General features: G+C 41.9%; 1 protein-coding gene across 7 annotated transcripts in view; it reads right to left on the bottom strand.

Annotated features, from left to right (window-relative positions):
* sdk1 (sidekick cell adhesion molecule 1) overlaps positions 1-17,148 on the bottom strand; it is a 615,491-nt gene that overhangs the window by 179,667 nt on the left and 418,676 nt on the right. For all 7 annotated transcript variants that reach the window (XM_062964472.1, XM_062964469.1, XM_062964468.1 and 4 more), the window contains exons 20-22: positions 11,475-11,573; positions 4,330-4,521; positions 2,178-2,299 (exon numbers count right to left, since the gene is read on the bottom strand). In XM_062964472.1, coding sequence (XP_062820542.1) covers positions 2,178-2,299; positions 4,330-4,521; positions 11,475-11,573 — 413 coding nt within the window. The remainder of the gene's footprint in view (positions 1-2,177; positions 2,300-4,329; positions 4,522-11,474; positions 11,574-17,148) is intronic.

Below are 17,148 nucleotides of genomic sequence, written 5' to 3' on the forward strand. Positions count from 1 at the left end.
TACAAAGCAGCCAGGAAGGCATCAGGGTTAGTCTCTTCCCAGGCAAACAAACATACTTGTGTTATTTATTCCTCAAGCTCTCAAATACAATCCCACGGCATTGGTAAAACCAACAAAGAAACAATAAGCAGAGATGTATACAGCAGCCGAGAAAAGCTCTAGAATATCCATTAATGCCAGAATTAATGCCTGTCTAAAAGTACAGCTTTTCCGAAATGACCGCCTTAGGTATTACTTTTGGAGTGGAGGATCCCCAGTTGGGTGGAATTATCTAGAGATATTCTCGGCACGCTCTCTCAAAGAACAGAGAGAAGACATTTCTTTGCGTATCCTGGCCCCATACTGCTGGGCAATTTAAATTAAATTAGCACTTTGAACTTAATCTCAGAAGTAAACAGATAAGCCATGATGCTTCTTATACAAAAGCAGTAACCTTGTTCAAGGAAGAATTATGGAAAAGTCCGTGAGGAATGTTGATTTTAATAAGAAAAAAAAAAAAACGCTGATCATACATAGCAGCACCCACACATCTTAGAGGAGGAAGCTGATACAGTAGAGTCTCACTTATCCAACATTCACTTATCCAACGTTCTGGATTATCCAACACATTTTTGTAGTCAATGTTTCCAATACATCGTGATATTTTGGTGCTAAATTCGTAAATACAGTAGAGTCTCACTTATCCAACACTAGCTTATCCAACATTCTGGATTATCCAACACATTTTTGTAGTCAATGTTTTCAATATAGCGTGATATTTTGGTGCTAAATTCATAAATACAGTAATTACTACATAGCATTACTGCGTATTGAACTACTTTTTCTGTCAAATGTGTTGTCTAACATGATGTTTTGGTGCTTAATTTGTAAAATCATAACCTAATTTGATGTTTAATAGGCTTTTCCTTAATGCCTCCTTATTATCCAACATATTCGCTTATCCAACATTCTGCCGGCCCGTTTATGTTGGATAAGTGAGACTCTACTGTACAGTAATTACTACATAGCATTACTGCGTATTGAACTATTTTCTGTCAATTTTGTTGTATAACATCATGTTTTGGTGCTTAATTTGTAAAATCATAACCTAATTTGATGTTTAATAGGCTTTTCCTTGATCCCTCCTTATTATCCAACATATTCGCTTATCCAAGGTTCTGCTGGCCCATTTATGTCGGATAAGTGAGACTCTACTGTATTAGTAAACAGAATACACAATTCTCGTTCCCCTTCTTTTAAAAATGAAATACTAATTCAGTGGTTCTCAACCTTCCTAATACTGTGACTCCTTAAGACAGTTCCGTGATCCCCAACTATAAAATTATTTTCATTGCTACTTCATCACTGTAATTTTGCTATTGTTATGAATCGTAATGTAAATATCTGATATGCAGGACGTATTTGCATTCACCAGACCACATTTGGCACAAAGACCCGATTCACCCAAAACTGAATACTGGTGGGGTTGGGAAGGGATTGATTTTGTCATTTGGGAGTTGTAGTTGCTGGGATTTATAATTCACCTACAATCAAAGAGCATTCTGAATTCCACCAACGATGGAATTGGACCAAACTTGACAACAGAACTCCCATGAATAACAGGAAATACTGGAAGAGTTTGATGGGCACTGATCTTCAGCTTGGGAGTTGTAGTTCACCTACATCCAGAGAGCACTGTGGAATTAAACAATGGTGAATCCGGACCAAACTTGGCACGAAGACTCGATATGCCCAAATTTGGACACTGGTGGAGTTTTTGGGGAAAAAGACCTTGACATTTGGGAGTTGTAATTGCTGGGATTTATAGTTCACCTACAATCAAAGAGCATTCTGAAATCCACCAATGATGGAATTGGACCAAGCTTGACACACAGAACCTCCAGCTTGAAGATTGCATTCAATTTCTGTTAAGTTATCAGGGGCTAAAGACAAAAAGAAATTGAAAGACATTTAAGCCTTTTACAATGAAGAAATGGTTGCATAGAGGCTGGGAAAGAACCAACGAAAGTGGGAAAGTGATGACCACATCGGTTTCCCAGATATCGGAGTCTTAACCAAAGAGCTCTTTCAAAGCAACTTATGGCCATGCTACACTATTTGTAATCAAAGCTGAGCATAAAATAATTCTCCAGGCTTATATACGTAATAACAAACATATACAAAAACCTTTTCCATACCTGGCCTTCTACTATCCACTTGGAGACGGATGTTTTCCCATCGTAACCAGGCCGGAACTGGAGCGTGGCAGAGCGAGGGCTGATGTTTGAAATCACTAAGTTGGATGGCGCGCCAGGAAGCTCTGTGTAAGGAAATACAGCCGAGGAAAAGAGACAAGGATTCAAACTCAGGCTGTACATACACAGCTCAATATTTCTACAGTTATTGATTTTTTTTGTGGGTGATAGAACTGAATATAAGCATTGCACCAAAGATCTGTTTGTCGCCCAACATCCTCCTTCCCATGGTGGGCAATGAGCAGCCCAAAAGACAGTTGCATTTGTCAAGTAGGAAATTTAAGTACGCTTTATGCGGGAGGCTAATTTAACTAATTTACAACACCATAAAACTGCCAGCAGCACATGGAAAGGAATGAGGAAGTATAGCACTCAGTGTCACTCGTAGATGATGAAGCAACAGCTCCCCCTGTGGCCGGAATTGAAAATACCCTCATGAAGCTGGAAATGTTAAAATTGCCTCTGTGTGTGTCTATACTGTATGTTGTTTGTCTGATGGCATTGAATGTTTGCCATATATATATGCATAGCAGCCCAAAAGACAGTTGCATCTGTCAACTAGGAAATTTAGGTACGCTTTATGCGGTAGGCTTATTTAACTAATTTACAACACCATAAAACTGCCAGCAGCACGTGAAAAGGAATGAGGAAGTACAGCACTCGGTGTCACTCGTGGATGATGAAGCAACAGCTCCCGCTGTGGCTGGAATTGAAAATACCCTCACGAAGCTGGAAATGTTAAAATTGCCTCTGTGTGTGTCTATACTGTATGTTGTTTGTCTGATGGCATTGAATGTTTGCCATATATATGTTCATTGTAATCCGCCCGGAGTCCCCTTTGGGGTGAGAAAGAAGGGCAGAATATAAATATTGTAAATAAATAAATAAATAAATAAATTTCATGGCCGGAATCACTGGGTTGCTGTGAATTTTCCAGGTTGTATGTGTTGGATTTTTGGTTGTGTGTATATGAAACGTAAATCAAGTGTTTCTGCTGTTCAGCAAGTGTGTGTTTCAGCAATGAAACAGTTAACAGCAGGCCAGCTTGACTGACAGCCTGCCGTGACCTATGAGACATGATTTCCGGCTTTGGAGGTCAGAACTTCCTTCGGACTAAGGAATGTGCTTTCTTATCTCTTGTTGTACTGTGAGAGACGAGCTGAGCCGAAGAATGGCAGCTTCGAGCGATGGACTTTGCTGCTTTGTAAATATCTCTGTAAATATTAAATAGATTGCAAATGTATTTGAGTCTGACACTGGAGGAATTGGTGAGGGCAGAAGTTCACCAATTCATCAGGGTGCTGGTCCGGAGCAGGTGTTTGAAGAAACCCACCCACACGCATCCTGACCACCCTGGCTCTGCATCTTAACAGTATGGCCATGTTTCAGAAGCATTCCAGACATTTAATTGTTTAGCAGGATCTGTCTCTTTCAATACTGGCACAATCCTCAAAACTGGTAAGCCTTTGTTTCTCAATAAAATGTTCAAAAGGGATGATAGGCAGAAGAAAGCAAATATTGCTAAAATACAATCATGAGTTTATGATGCTGCAACCTTGCTCTTTGTATGTGGATAAAATGGTACAGAGGCTCCACATGGGTGATTAAGAGGACATGGAGGGAGCAAGTTAGAGGAGTAAGGTGGAGAACTCCTTTCTTTTACTTATTCCAGTTGCTATTCGCTCCCCCTCCCTTATGGCAACATTTGTGCTTTGAGTGACAGCACTAAAAATAGGAAATGAAGAGCAAGCAGTGTGCCAACCCATCCCATTCCCCTCTATTCGGTCCACCCAGTTTGCTGGAGTCCAAATTCCTAGCCTCTCTTCCTCCTCTTGAGACATTCATGCAGATGTAGACATGGGCACAGATGGCAGTTAACTACGTGGCATTAATCTAACTGGATTGCTGTAATTGAATGGGAACATCTACTCATTTCACCATTAACCTCAAAGGGCCCCATTATCTGACACTGGGATGGCATCCCAACCAAGTTTTCCTTGCGTCATTGTCATTTCTGCTTTTGTGATCCCGAACAGCTCCTTGATCTCACCAAAGAAAGGGCTAATGAGAAACATTACGACGATATTCTATTCACCTGGAGGCACTCCTGATGAAATCGTCGACGAGGTGACGGAGCCCGTTCCCTTGGCTGTCATTGCTGCTACCTCTATTGTGTAGGTGGTGAGCGACGACAGGCCTGTAATTTTGTACTCAAGGGTCGTGTTCGCAAGAGTGTGAGCAAGACGGGATTCATTCCTGCTATACACCTCCCAGGAGATTTGATAGCCTGGAAGGATGAAAAAAAAGGACAAAGCATTCAAGATGATATTATTAGAGATGTCTTCCAAAGGTGTTTCTCTAAATATAGCTCACTAACATGGACCTAGATGCTCCCTTCCTGCCTTTATAGGGTTGTGAGCAAGAAGACTCTTACGATGCTTGCAACCCTACAATTGTTGATTCATAGCTCTGTGCTTTCTCTTCAAGGAGTCACTTTCTGTTGCCCTCCCTGATGGTCCTTCAAACACCCAACCTCAGCTCATATTCTCTCGTCTCCAACTTGTGTCCACTTTCTGTTGCCCTCACCGATAGTCCTTCAAACACCAACCTCAGCTCATACCCTCTAATTTCCAGCTTGTGTCCACTTTCTGTTGCCCTCACTGGTGGTCCTTCAAACACCCAACCTCAGCTCATATCCTCTCGTCTCCAACTTGTGTCCATGTAACACCCCTAAGCAGCGTGAACACTGGAAACCAACACGGAGGCCAATAAACAATCTAATATCTTTATTAAAGCAATAAAAGTTCTAAACAAAAATAAGCAGAGTATATAGTCCAGCAGTTGACCTTTGAGAGAAGATCAAAATTAGTCCGATAAAATGAAGTTATATGTCCAGTATTAGAGTCTAAAGTCTATAATCCAAATAACCGAAACACACTTAAACTCTTTGGAAGTTTGAGTAGGGAAAGAGCAAGGTTCCGCAGGAAGATTCTTGAAGTAAAGTCCAGAACAAGGATTCAAGGCTAGGCAAGGTATTTTGTGGTGGATCTGAAACGCAGTTCAAACTTGGCAAGGAGTGGAACGCAACTCCCAGACTACTCATGAGTAAACGCACCGGTGGGCCGCTTGGAAGCTCAGGAACAAGAGACAATGTTCTTCATTCAATAGTCACGTTGACACCGCGATAGGGGAAACTCAGTGCAGAACTTTTATTGAAGTTCAAGAGCTCCCCCCAAGCAGGTGTTTGATTCCCCAAATCTTCCCAGAGAACGGAGCTGTTTCAACATCGTACCAGATGCCTGCCTCCCCGAAACTTCCCAAGGGAACTGATTTAACCACAATTGCCTCTCTCCGCTAATCTTGTGCTTCTCCTTAAAATCTGCCTTTGGGAGCGATCTGTTTTGAGAAAAGCCCTTCTATCAAACACCAAACTTTCCGGAGAAACAGGCTCCGTTTCAAGGGCATCCCTAATTGGCTCTGGCACTGAAATGTCAACAGGAGACATCTGGAAAGGGACGGAATCTTGCTGAGATGGAAGAAAGCCCAAATCCTCTTCAGTTTGATCTATGATGGCTGCGGGGTCAGGGGCCAAAGGTGCCTGAGACATCACAGTCCATTTTCTGTTGCCCTCACCGATGGTCCTTCCAACACCCAACCTCAGCTCATATCCTCTCGTCTCCAACTTGTGTCCACTTTCTGTTGCCCTCACTGATGGTCCTTCAAACACCCAACCTCAGCTCATATCCTCTCATTTCCAACTTTTGTCCAGGATAAAGTGTCATGTCTTCCAACTCATGGCCTGAATACAACATGGGAGTAAATAAAATATGAACACTCATGAAGGTCAGGCACACACTCACAATTCTATTTTACCATAGAATCATAGAATCATAGAGTTGGGAGAGACCCCATGGACCATCCAGTCCAACCTCATTCTGCCAAGAAGCAGGAAAATCGCATTCAAAGCACCCCAGACAGATGGCTTGGTCTGAACAATCTGGGATGAAAAACTCTATCTGATGGTACAAGATAGACCTCTATGGTGGGCAAAAGTCTCCATCACAAACAGGAACCGAGAGAACAAACGTACAAATGAGATGGTAATGAACTCAGAGGAACATGCTGAGAAATTTAAAATAATTGCGATGTGTGTGGGGAATTTTCATTCTGTACAGCCACCCACCTGTAGATAGGCTTTTAAGCAAGGGGAAGTGTTTCATCTCGCTTTTCAAGCCTTGAACAGCCACATCCATTGTCCTGATCTGTACAACAGCTGACCCTCCACCACCTCACTTTCCTCTTGCTGTCGGCCTGTTTAGCCCTTCATGCCTTTGCTCTTCTCTTCTCCCCTCTCCATCATCTGCCTTCTATACACTTCCCTTGAGTTTCTATAACCTGATTTTTTTTTCAATTTGGCTTTTGATTTTACTTGTTCCTTTCTTCTTCTCTCTCTCTCCTCTGAGCCCCTGGTGACAATTTGATTGACTCTGAAGCACATTTGCGAACCTTTCTTGTGACAGTCTCCATAGAGCCGGTTGGAAAAGTTTGCTTGAAAGCACAGAGCCTATTGAAAAGAGGTGCCAAAAAAGGACCACCCAAGCAATCACAGAACTTTTCTGCTCCGGGGAAAGATTAAGGTGGTGGTAGCTTAGAAAAAGGCAACCGAGGATAGGAGGCCATATGTATGAAAACAGCCATGGAGTGGAGAAGATGGATAGAGTTTCCTTCATCTATATCTATATCCATAATAAAAGTGAAAACCCGTATGTATGTATGTGGCATGGATGTCTGCCTCTGGCCTCCACAAACAGGTTCCCGTTCCCAGTGCTGAGGAGCCAGCAAGTCACTCTTTTCCACTGACATTTTGGTTACAGCGAGCGCCATGAACATGCAGCCCAACCCCTGCCAATGTCCTCCCCAAACACTACAGCCCACCACCCAAGGAATGCTTTCATTTGGGGACCATTTCATCCTAGATTTTGCATTTTCTTCCACCACAGGCAGGCATCCCAGGGTTCTCCATTGCTGTGGAATTTGCATGACCCCGCCTACTGCCCTTTCCTTTCAAATCTCACTGCATAACAAACAGAGCACAACTGAGCTGCAACTACATTTACTGGAGGAGTTTGGGGATTGACTGCACATGGTGGAAGTTGTAGTTCACCCTGCATCAAGTCAGAGCACTGTGACTCCTACTGGGGAATTTAGAGGAGTTGTAGTTCACCTACACCCAGAACGCTAGGAACCCAAACAATGATGGGTCTGGACCAAACTTGCTATGCATCCCTGATATACCCAAATTTGAATACTGGTGGGTTTGGAGGGGAATTGGCCTGGACATTTGGGAGTAGTACGTACTGGGATTTATAGTTCACCTGTGGAGACCAAAATCCACTGCTAGTGGTAATATGACAATAACCAAATAAACTCAATGTATATATTACAATAACATATATCCAAAAAACAGGACTGTTCCAATCGCATAGAAGTAGAAACCAGCGGTTCTTCTCTCGAAGTACAAGGCCAAGTTTTTCATGTGAGTAAATCTCCTGTTCTTTATTACATATGAGTAGACTCCAGTTCTCATATAACTTGACTCAAACCTGCAACCGGTTTCGACTCACAGGAGTCTTCGTCAGGCGGTTGGGTCTACAAATAATACATATCATAAATACATACATGCAGTTAAATGATTTGTACAGAAAGTTTACAAAAAAGTTTACAAAAAAGTATATTCAGGCACTTTACTTACTTCAATACTCAACAAAGGTTCAACTTTTGAGGTGAGAAATTCACCATCAGTTTTCTGAATAGGTGGATCCTAAGGGGACATAGATAGTGGCCACCTATTCAGAAAACTGATGGTGAATTTCTCACCTCAAAAGTTGAACCTTTGTTGATTATTTGTAAGCCCAACCGCCTGACGAAGACTCCTGTGAGTCGAAACCGGTTGCAGGTTTGAGTCAAGTTATATGAGAACTGGAGTCTACTCATATGTAATAAAGAACAGGACATTTACTCACATGAAAAACTTGGTCTTCTACTTCGAGAGAAGAACCGCTGGTTTCTACTTCTATGCGATTGGAACAGTCCTGTTTTTTTGGATATATGTTATTGTAATATATACATTTAGTTTATTTGGTTATTGTCATATTACCACTAGCAGTGGATTTTGGTCTCCACAGTTTTAGGGGAACCCATTGTTCTTTTATTTTATTTATGAGCACTCCGAACCCCACCGATGATACACCAGGACCACACTTGGCACACAGAGTCCCCATAACCAATAGAACATATTGGACAATTTTGGGGAAAAGGGAGTTATAGTTCACCTGCATTCAGAGAAACAGTGGTCCCCACTGACAATGGATCGGGACCAAACTTCGCACAGAGAAGCCTCATGACCAACTGAACATTCTGCAGCTGTTTGTGGGAATGGGCCTTGATTTTGGGAGTTGTAGTTCACCCGCATCCAAAGAGCACTGAACCCAGCATTGCCGGGTCCCCAAGCTAGTTGGAAATAAAACAGAATTTGGGACCATCCAAGGAAGCCAGGCAATAGAGACTGAGAAAAGAGTGGTGCAGTGGGTTAAACCGCTGAGCTGCTGAACTTGCTGACCGAAAAGTCGGTGGTTTGGATCCAGGGAGCAGGGTGAGCTCCCGCTGTTAGCCCCCGCTTCTGTCAACTTAGAAATTCAAAAACATGCAAATGTGAGTAGATCAATAGGTACGGCTTCGTTAAGGCTCTCTATCAAATGGTTGAAACTGAATCCCTCCTCAATGTGCCCTTTCGTAATACACAAGCTTCATTTCTTGACCCAATGTTCCCAAAAAGGAACTGAGCCTGCAAAGTGAGAGTGAGGAATTTTGGGACCTATGTTAAGTTTTTTTTAAAAAAAAAATGGCGTCTAATTTTTAAAAAGCACATACTGTGCCATTTGAGCACTCAAAAGAATCCAAAAGGTAGACAAAAGTCGGGTTTTGCCTGACTCAAGCTTAAGCCAGGAGAAGTGTCTCTCAATGTCTGGCATTAGCAAACCGCACTCTAACTGAAACTAATGACCGGAGGAGTTTCAGAAATAATTTTCTGTTGATCTGGAGTAAATTCCGTATGAGAGAGCAGTACATCCAATCACAAACTGTCCGTCTGCATCCAGGCCCTCATAAATCAGAGTTTACCCAGGGAGAAAGGGAGATACTGAAATCTACAACGAGAGCAATGGGCAATTTTCCAAAGTTGGCTTGCTCCCTTCTAATGCCCTTTGCGCTTTCCGCTCATTCTGTGCACAAGAATTAAAAAACAAGTCTCAGCAAATGACATCCACGAACCGAAGTGATGAAGTGGAAGGCTCCTAGCCGCTCGCAGATTTCTAAGCAGCGTTGTATAAAGGCACCAAAGCATTCAAGGGAAAGGCATGATTTTGTCACATCCCACCTCGCATTATTATTTTGTCACATCCCACCTCTCATTATTATTATTCAAGATCTAATTGGCTAACTGAAATGGCAAGTTTTCTCCCCAGTTTGGGTTAAAATGAAGACTAAGATTAAGATATGCACTTTAGCAACATGTCTATATTGTCAATTTAGGACCTGAATTTCTTCATAATTATCCAGTTTGAGAGGGGTAGAAAGGGAGAAGTGGAGTTTGTTGGATGAAGGGAAAGCAGTCGAGGTGATAATGGGCCCCATAACCCAAGGGTCCCCAAACTAAGGCCCGGGCCCTCCAAGGTCATTGACCTGGCCCCTGTCCTAAATCTTAGACTTAGGGTTGACCTAAGTCTACCTGGTCTTTGGAGGTCTCTTTGCTTAGCTACAGCCTTATGAGATTGTCTAGATGGTCTTTAAAGGTCTCTTTGCTTAGCTACGGCCTTATGAGATCATCTAGATGGCTTTTGGAGGTCACTTTCCTTACCTATGGTCCTATAAGATGATCTAGATGGCCTTTGAGGATCCCTTTCCTTACCTATGGTCTTATGAGATTGTCTAGATGGTCTTTGAAGGTCTCTTTGCTTAGCTACGGCCTTATGAGGCCATCTAGATTAATTTTGGAGGTCACTTTCCTTACCTATGGTCCTATAACAGTGATGGCCAACCTATGACACGCATGTCAGCACTGACACGCCTAGCCATTTTTGCTGACACGCTGCCTCATGCAGATTGATGGGATGACTAAAGTCTTTTGTGGCCAAATTTGGTGTGATTTGGTCCAGTGGTTTTGTTGTTTACTCCATGGGAATTATGCACATTACATTTATATATATCATTCTATTATTATTCTATTATTATTGTAGTATATTATTATATTATTACTATTATATTATAATATTATTATTCATTATTCTTGACTACATTGAAACTACAATAGAAAGAAATCAGCGTGGAAACTACAAGAGGTACCATAGATTGTTGTTCATGGAAATAATGGTAGTAAATAGTTTTTGATTTATTAAATTAAATACAGTTATATATTATAATTATATATTTTTGTTATTTATATAGTTTAAATAATAGTGTGAAATTATAGTTTTTTTTTCTTGAAGTGACACACCACCCAAGTCATGCTAGGTTTTTTTTTTGGTGAATTTTGACACACCAAATGCAAAAGGTTGCCCATCATTGTCCTATAAGATGGTCTAGATGGCCTTTGGGGGCCCCTTTCCTTACCTATGGTCTTATGAAACCATCTAGATGGTCTTTGAGGGCCTCTTTCCTTATCTATGGTCTTCTGGTGGCCTGATGAGATCATCTAGATGGCCTTTGAGGGTCCCTTTCCTTACCTATGGTCTTATGAGACCATCTAGGTGGTTTTTGGAGGTCTCTTTGCTTACCTATGGTCTTATGAGATCTTCTAGATCAGGGGTCCCCAAACTAAGGCCCTCCAAGGTCATTGACCTAAACTTTAGACTTAGGGTTGACCTAAGTCTGAAACGTCTTGAAGGCACACAACAACAACAATCCTAATTCTGGACTATTTCAGGGCCCGTGAATCAGCCCTCCACTTAAAAAGTTTGAGGACCCCTGCCATAACCCCTCTAAGGTACCTTTGTTGACTTTTCAGTCTCACAAAAGTAGCAGCAGCAACAAGCTTGAATTCCTAGCCAGTGGCTCCTGATCAAAGCTGACCCTATTGATCTCTGCAATGTGATGTGTCCCCTGAACCTCAACCGTTCCTATTCTCACGCCCCGCTCTCCCATTTCTCATAACACGTTTCATGGAGGCTACTTGCCGATACTTGCCTGTAATGATGCCATTTTTCTCGACAGGTTCTTGCCAGCTGACCTTGAGCGACGTGTCCAAGATCTCCGTGAAGCTCAGATGTCCCACCACTCCAGGCTCTGGCAATCAGAAAGGGAAATCTGTTAACAGGAGGGGCCCCGTTTACTTTGGATTCAATTCAGCTTGGCATTGTTTGGTCTGAAGAAATAAAACAGCCAGCCAGGACCAGCGCGGCAAGACTGATCAAGGCGTTAAGGACATTCTAGCTCTCATCCGCAGGAATTATTTCCACCCGATCTTCTTCTCGGCTGTTCCCAGAACTGCTGCAATCCGATAGATGTCCAGTCATTAGAAATAAATCCAAATGGGTTCAATGGAATTTAATTCATATATAAGACTGCAGACTTTATTAACCCCCGCCTCTTTTTTGGGATGTTGACAAATATATATCCTCTGGAATTTGTCTAAATAAAACAGTAGGAGATCAAACACGCAATAAAAGTTAGGACAGAGACAGAGTAAGATGAAGAAGATAATGTGCAATAAAAACTTATAATTTGACTTTGCGAAAAAGTACGGCACTCTCTGTTCTACTCTGTGCAGCATGCAATCAAAATGGTGAGATATATAAAAAGAAGCATTTGAAATGTGGATTTATGAGAGGATATTAAGGATTTCTGGCACCAAGAGGGTGACCAATGGAAAAGTATTAAGTATAATGAAGAAAATGGGAAAGACATAGAAATTTAGAATATTTTAGACACATAATAAGAAACAAAAAATACAGGCTGTTACAGCTGATTGTTCAGAGTAAAGTAAATGGGAAAAGAAGTATAGAAAAAAGAAGATGATAAAAAACTTTGGAGAGTAATTTGGATGCAATACTTTATCACTGTTATGAGCTCCTATATCAAAAGACAGAATAGATTTGGGCATGCCCAACCTTCAGAAAGACAGGAAAGAGAAGAAAATAGAGATTGTTGCTCCGTTCCTCTCTTGACAGCCAATTCTAAAAGATGGTGCAAGGGCATTATTGCTCGAGACCGTGAGGTCCAAAATGTCCCAATTTTATATCTACATGAAATTCAATCTCTGCATGAAACTTTGAAACAAGGTCATCAATTACCTTGGGGTAAAATGCCATCTGCATATAGCCTGCCATGGCTTTAAAAGGGAAATTGCATTGAAAAGGATCACAGCGGAGATTCTTCTTCTGATGTGGTCCTGAAGAAAATCCTAAAGCTAATAGGGAACGCTTCGTTTGGAAAGCTCAATTTCAGAAGAGGGATTTTCCTTAGAACTACAGCAGAAGGGGAGAGCGTTATGTCTCAAATCCTATTCAAACTCATTTTTTAAAAAGCAGAAACCCCCAGCCACATCACCGTTGCAGGAGCGCCATCCGTACACCCAGGATTCTTTGATACCGACAACCAGCAAAGGCAGTTATAGTCCCACAAATTTTCACAAGTGATTAAAGCCCCTGAAAATGGGGAAGAGACCTAGTGCAATGTACTGCCATATTGAATCAGGGCTCCAGGAAATCAGGGTTCAAATCCCTGCTCAATGAGTGACACTCCCTTAGCCTAAGATGAAGATAAGTGCAGGAAATCTTGTCAAAGAAAATGGTTGTCTAATCCCAGAGCTGATGAGAAGCCACATAACACCACAAATGTGGTGGAAAGTGTTAGGTTCTCTTCTTCCAGTTGTGCTGTGGGTAAGTCTTCCACCAGAAGACAGCACCAAGACACACGCTGGTAGATTCCAACAGGTTTTATTGTACATAATACCAGAACCTTCTCTTTAGCCCATTTATATAGGGGCTCGCTAAAGAGAAGGTTCTGGTATTCTGTACAAATTGTTGGGTTCTCTTCTCCCAGTTGTGCTGTGGGTCAGTCTTCCACCAGAAGAAAGCACCAAGACACACGCTGGTAGATTCCAACAGGTTTTATTGTACATAATACCAGAACCTTCTCTTTAGCCCATTTATATAGGGGCTCGCTAAAGAGAAGGTTCTGGTATTCTGTACAAATTGTCGGGTTCTCTTCTCCCAGTTGTGCTGTGGGTAAGTCTTCCACCAGAAGAAATCACCAAGACACACGCTGGTAGATTTCAACAGGTTTTATTGTACAGAATACCAGAATCTTCTCTGTAGCCCATTTATATAGGGGTTCTCACATACCAGAGGGTAATTGAAGTTTTATGGCTGGCCCGTTTTATGGCTGGCACCTGTTCTTTGTCAGCGCTTGCTCTGTGTCCGGAGATGTCAAAGATTGGAGAGCATGACAGAAAGGCAGGCCAGTATAAGCTCTAACCACTGCCTAAGCTTGGAGATGGGGCTTGACTCTCATTCTGAGATGTCAAATAACCCCTCCACTCTGTCAGAGTATTGCAGCGCAGCAGTAGTAATGTTGTAGATGACGGGAGAGATAACGCAAGAGAGATCCTTTGAGAGGCCAAAAAGTCCAGTTATTATATTCAGCTGAGTCTCTGGAAGTGGAATCTCTTCCAAAAAGCAAACCAGAGCTCCGATCAAGGCATTGACTTGCCTTTTATACATTTTCAGACAAAGAACATGCTTCTACATACATCTCGTCATTAGTACGTCACTTCACATGCTTACATACATGGGCATAAATATGAACAATCAGCATTTTCCTATCTTAAGCACTCTTAAAAGCCTGTAGCAAGTCACAGACACCAAAAGAGAGATCCATCAAGAGGCCACTCTTGTCCTGTCAAAAGTCTGCTCTCCCTCTAAATGGAATGTATAGATAACTGGCCCCCCTTCTCCCAGCTTGTACATTCACATAGAGCCTTTACACTTCCTTTGTGCCTGGTACAGAGAGAGCATGATTTTTTTCTACATTTCAGTGCTTCTAATGTGCATACAATATATGTCTAAAAATCTATATTTTTCAGTTCCTCATCAGTAGTATGAAAACAATGGCACGCAGAATGAAGCGACACTTTGAGACGTCAGTAAAAGCAATATACAAAGCTTTACTGAATGGAGCAGTAAACAGCACAAACAGACTCTTGCAGACGACGAACAAACACAGGACTGATCTGTTCTCCAACAGATCTCAAACTTGACTGGAACTCAAGACAGATATGCACACACTCTTGTGTCTGGATCCTCCCTAGTTCCAGCCACACACACCATAGCTCATTAGTGATTAACTCTTTACACACTATTACACACTGGATGATGCAATCTGACTGCAATACAAGCATGGCACAAATTACATTTAAACACTCTCATTACACAAATCTCACATTGACACACTCTAGTGTTGCTGCCCGATATTTGAAGATAGGAAGAAGGGAGCTGCTTTGGAATAGGCTGAAAGATAAACAAAGGCCAGGAGGGTTCTCCAGAGCATTCACTGATGTGCTGTTCTATCTTAGTTTTGACTGTTTTGGTCAGCTGTAATGGCTTAGGCTCCACTACCATTTTTTCCGGCCGCAACAGATCACGTGGCTGCCCAAAACAAGCGCTTTCTGTTTCTTTTGGCTACACGTGGAGTGCAGAGAGGCAGGAGCACATGCACATGGGGTTTCCCTGTACACCCTACCTGTTGGGCCAATCAGAACAGAAGAAAGCCATGCTGGGCTTCCATTTTTCTGTTGCAAGTAAGCTTCTGAGAGAGACCAATCGGTGATCTAAATTCTCACAGCTCTGCATGGCTTAGCTTGCTTTTTGGCTCAATAGCAATAAAGAAGCAATTTACTTTCTACACACTTAAGAAACTGCTACCGGTGGTGAAAATGCTTCAAATCTTACCACTTATAAAGACACCATAAAATGAGGAGGTAATTTATATCCTTTTTAAGAATGGATAATGCTCCTTCAGGTAGTGGCGCTCCCACTGAAATAAGTGTTTGAAAAGAGTGCCTTCCCAAACTCAGCTTCACTGAAAGGGTGTTGAGGGAAAACGATCCCAGAAAGGGTGGTTTCTTAGGTCTGGTGCCTTTAACCCAGGTCTTATTGAAGGATATGAGGAGAAACGATCCCAGAAAAGGTGGTTTCTTAAGTCTGATGCCTTTAATCCAGGCCTTATTGAAGGATCTAAGGAGAAATGATGCCAGAAAAGGTGGTTTCTTACGTCTGGTGCCTTTAACCCAGGTCATATTGAAGGACATGAGGAGAAACGATGCCAGAAAAGGTGGTTTCTTAAGTCTGATTACTTTAATCCAGGCCTTATTGAAGGATCTAAGGTGAAAGGATCCCAGAAAGAGTGGTTTCTTAAGACTGATGTCCTAAAAATGATGGAAAGGTGAGCCTTGTAATTTCCCCATTGCCTCCAATGGGCTGGATCTTTCCAGAGTAAAAACGCATCTTTCAGGTGGCTCCCAAAAATGGATCTGGGGTCCACTGAAATACTGTTTTATAATAGGGGAGATGGGCTGTTTAATTCTCGGCTTACTCAACTGCTTGGGTTGTGAGGGGGACTACTCGGGACTCGGAAATTGGTGTCGTGATATTACACACCCACTTAATTTCTGTATCTACACCTTGTCCTTCATCAGAGCATTCCTCGGCAAAATAGAGAAAATCACACATGACCCTATCTATTTCAAAAGCCATTCTCCAATAGTTTTTGATACACCCTGAACACGGCTGCTATTCTTACTTCCTGGTGTTCAGCAGTGAAAGACTGATGTCTCTTGCAGCTACGAAGCAGGAGCTGATTGTTCTTCTCTTCTTCAAAGGAGAGAGCTTATTCTTTCCTTCTTCAAATTTCCAGCAAAGATAGCTGGGATCTCCTGCCGGGATTGGGAAGCCGAGCTTTGCTTTTTTTTATTGCTCGAGAGGCTGACTGTGAGCAACAAAGCCTCTCCGATCCAAAGTGGATGGGATGATGAGCTCTGAGGGTTTTCAGCACCACAGTCTCCCTCAGCAGATACCTGGCACAGACTGACGGCTGGAATGGAAGTGCTTTGCTGAGCCAGATTCTCGGGGTTAGAAGAATTTTGTGTATTCATGTGTGTGTAAGAGGAAAAGGGAAAGAGAATAGGAAGGATGCATTTAGACCAGGGGTCCCCAAACTTTTAAAACTGAGGGTCAGTTCACGATCCCTCAGATCATTGGAGGGCTGGACTATAGTTGGCCAGGTGACCACCAAGCAGTAGTAATAATAATAATAATAATAATAATAATAATAATAATAATAATAATAATTAGCCCAACTTCTTTCTGCCTTTCTGGACCAAAAGCACAAGCAAAGCACCCCTGACAGAGGGCCTCCCAGCCTCAATGTTAATAATAATAATAATAATAATAATAATAATAATAATAATAATAATAATAATAATAGGTGCCGTGCCAAAAGATCTCAGCCGGTATTTGGAAACAATAGACATTGACAAAATTACGATCTGCCAACTGCAAAAGGCCACCCTACTGGGATCTGCACGCATCATCCGAAAATACATCACACAGTCCTAGACACTTGGGAAGTGTTCGACTTGTGATTTTGTGATATGAAATCCAGCATGTCTATCTTGTTTCCTGTATCATACAATATAATAATAATAATAATAATAATAATAATAATAATAATAATAATAATAATAATTTGTATTTGTGGAGCATCAGAGTTAGAGGATATTGCACATGTACTGTTCAGCTGTCAATTATATAAGAAAGAGAGAGACCAATGCCTTGGGCCATACATTATTCACAAAACACAC

This window comes from Anolis carolinensis, unplaced genomic scaffold (genome assembly GCF_035594765.1).
Source record: "Anolis carolinensis isolate JA03-04 unplaced genomic scaffold, rAnoCar3.1.pri scaffold_13, whole genome shotgun sequence".
NCBI classification, from domain to species: domain Eukaryota; kingdom Metazoa; phylum Chordata; class Lepidosauria; order Squamata; family Dactyloidae; genus Anolis; species Anolis carolinensis.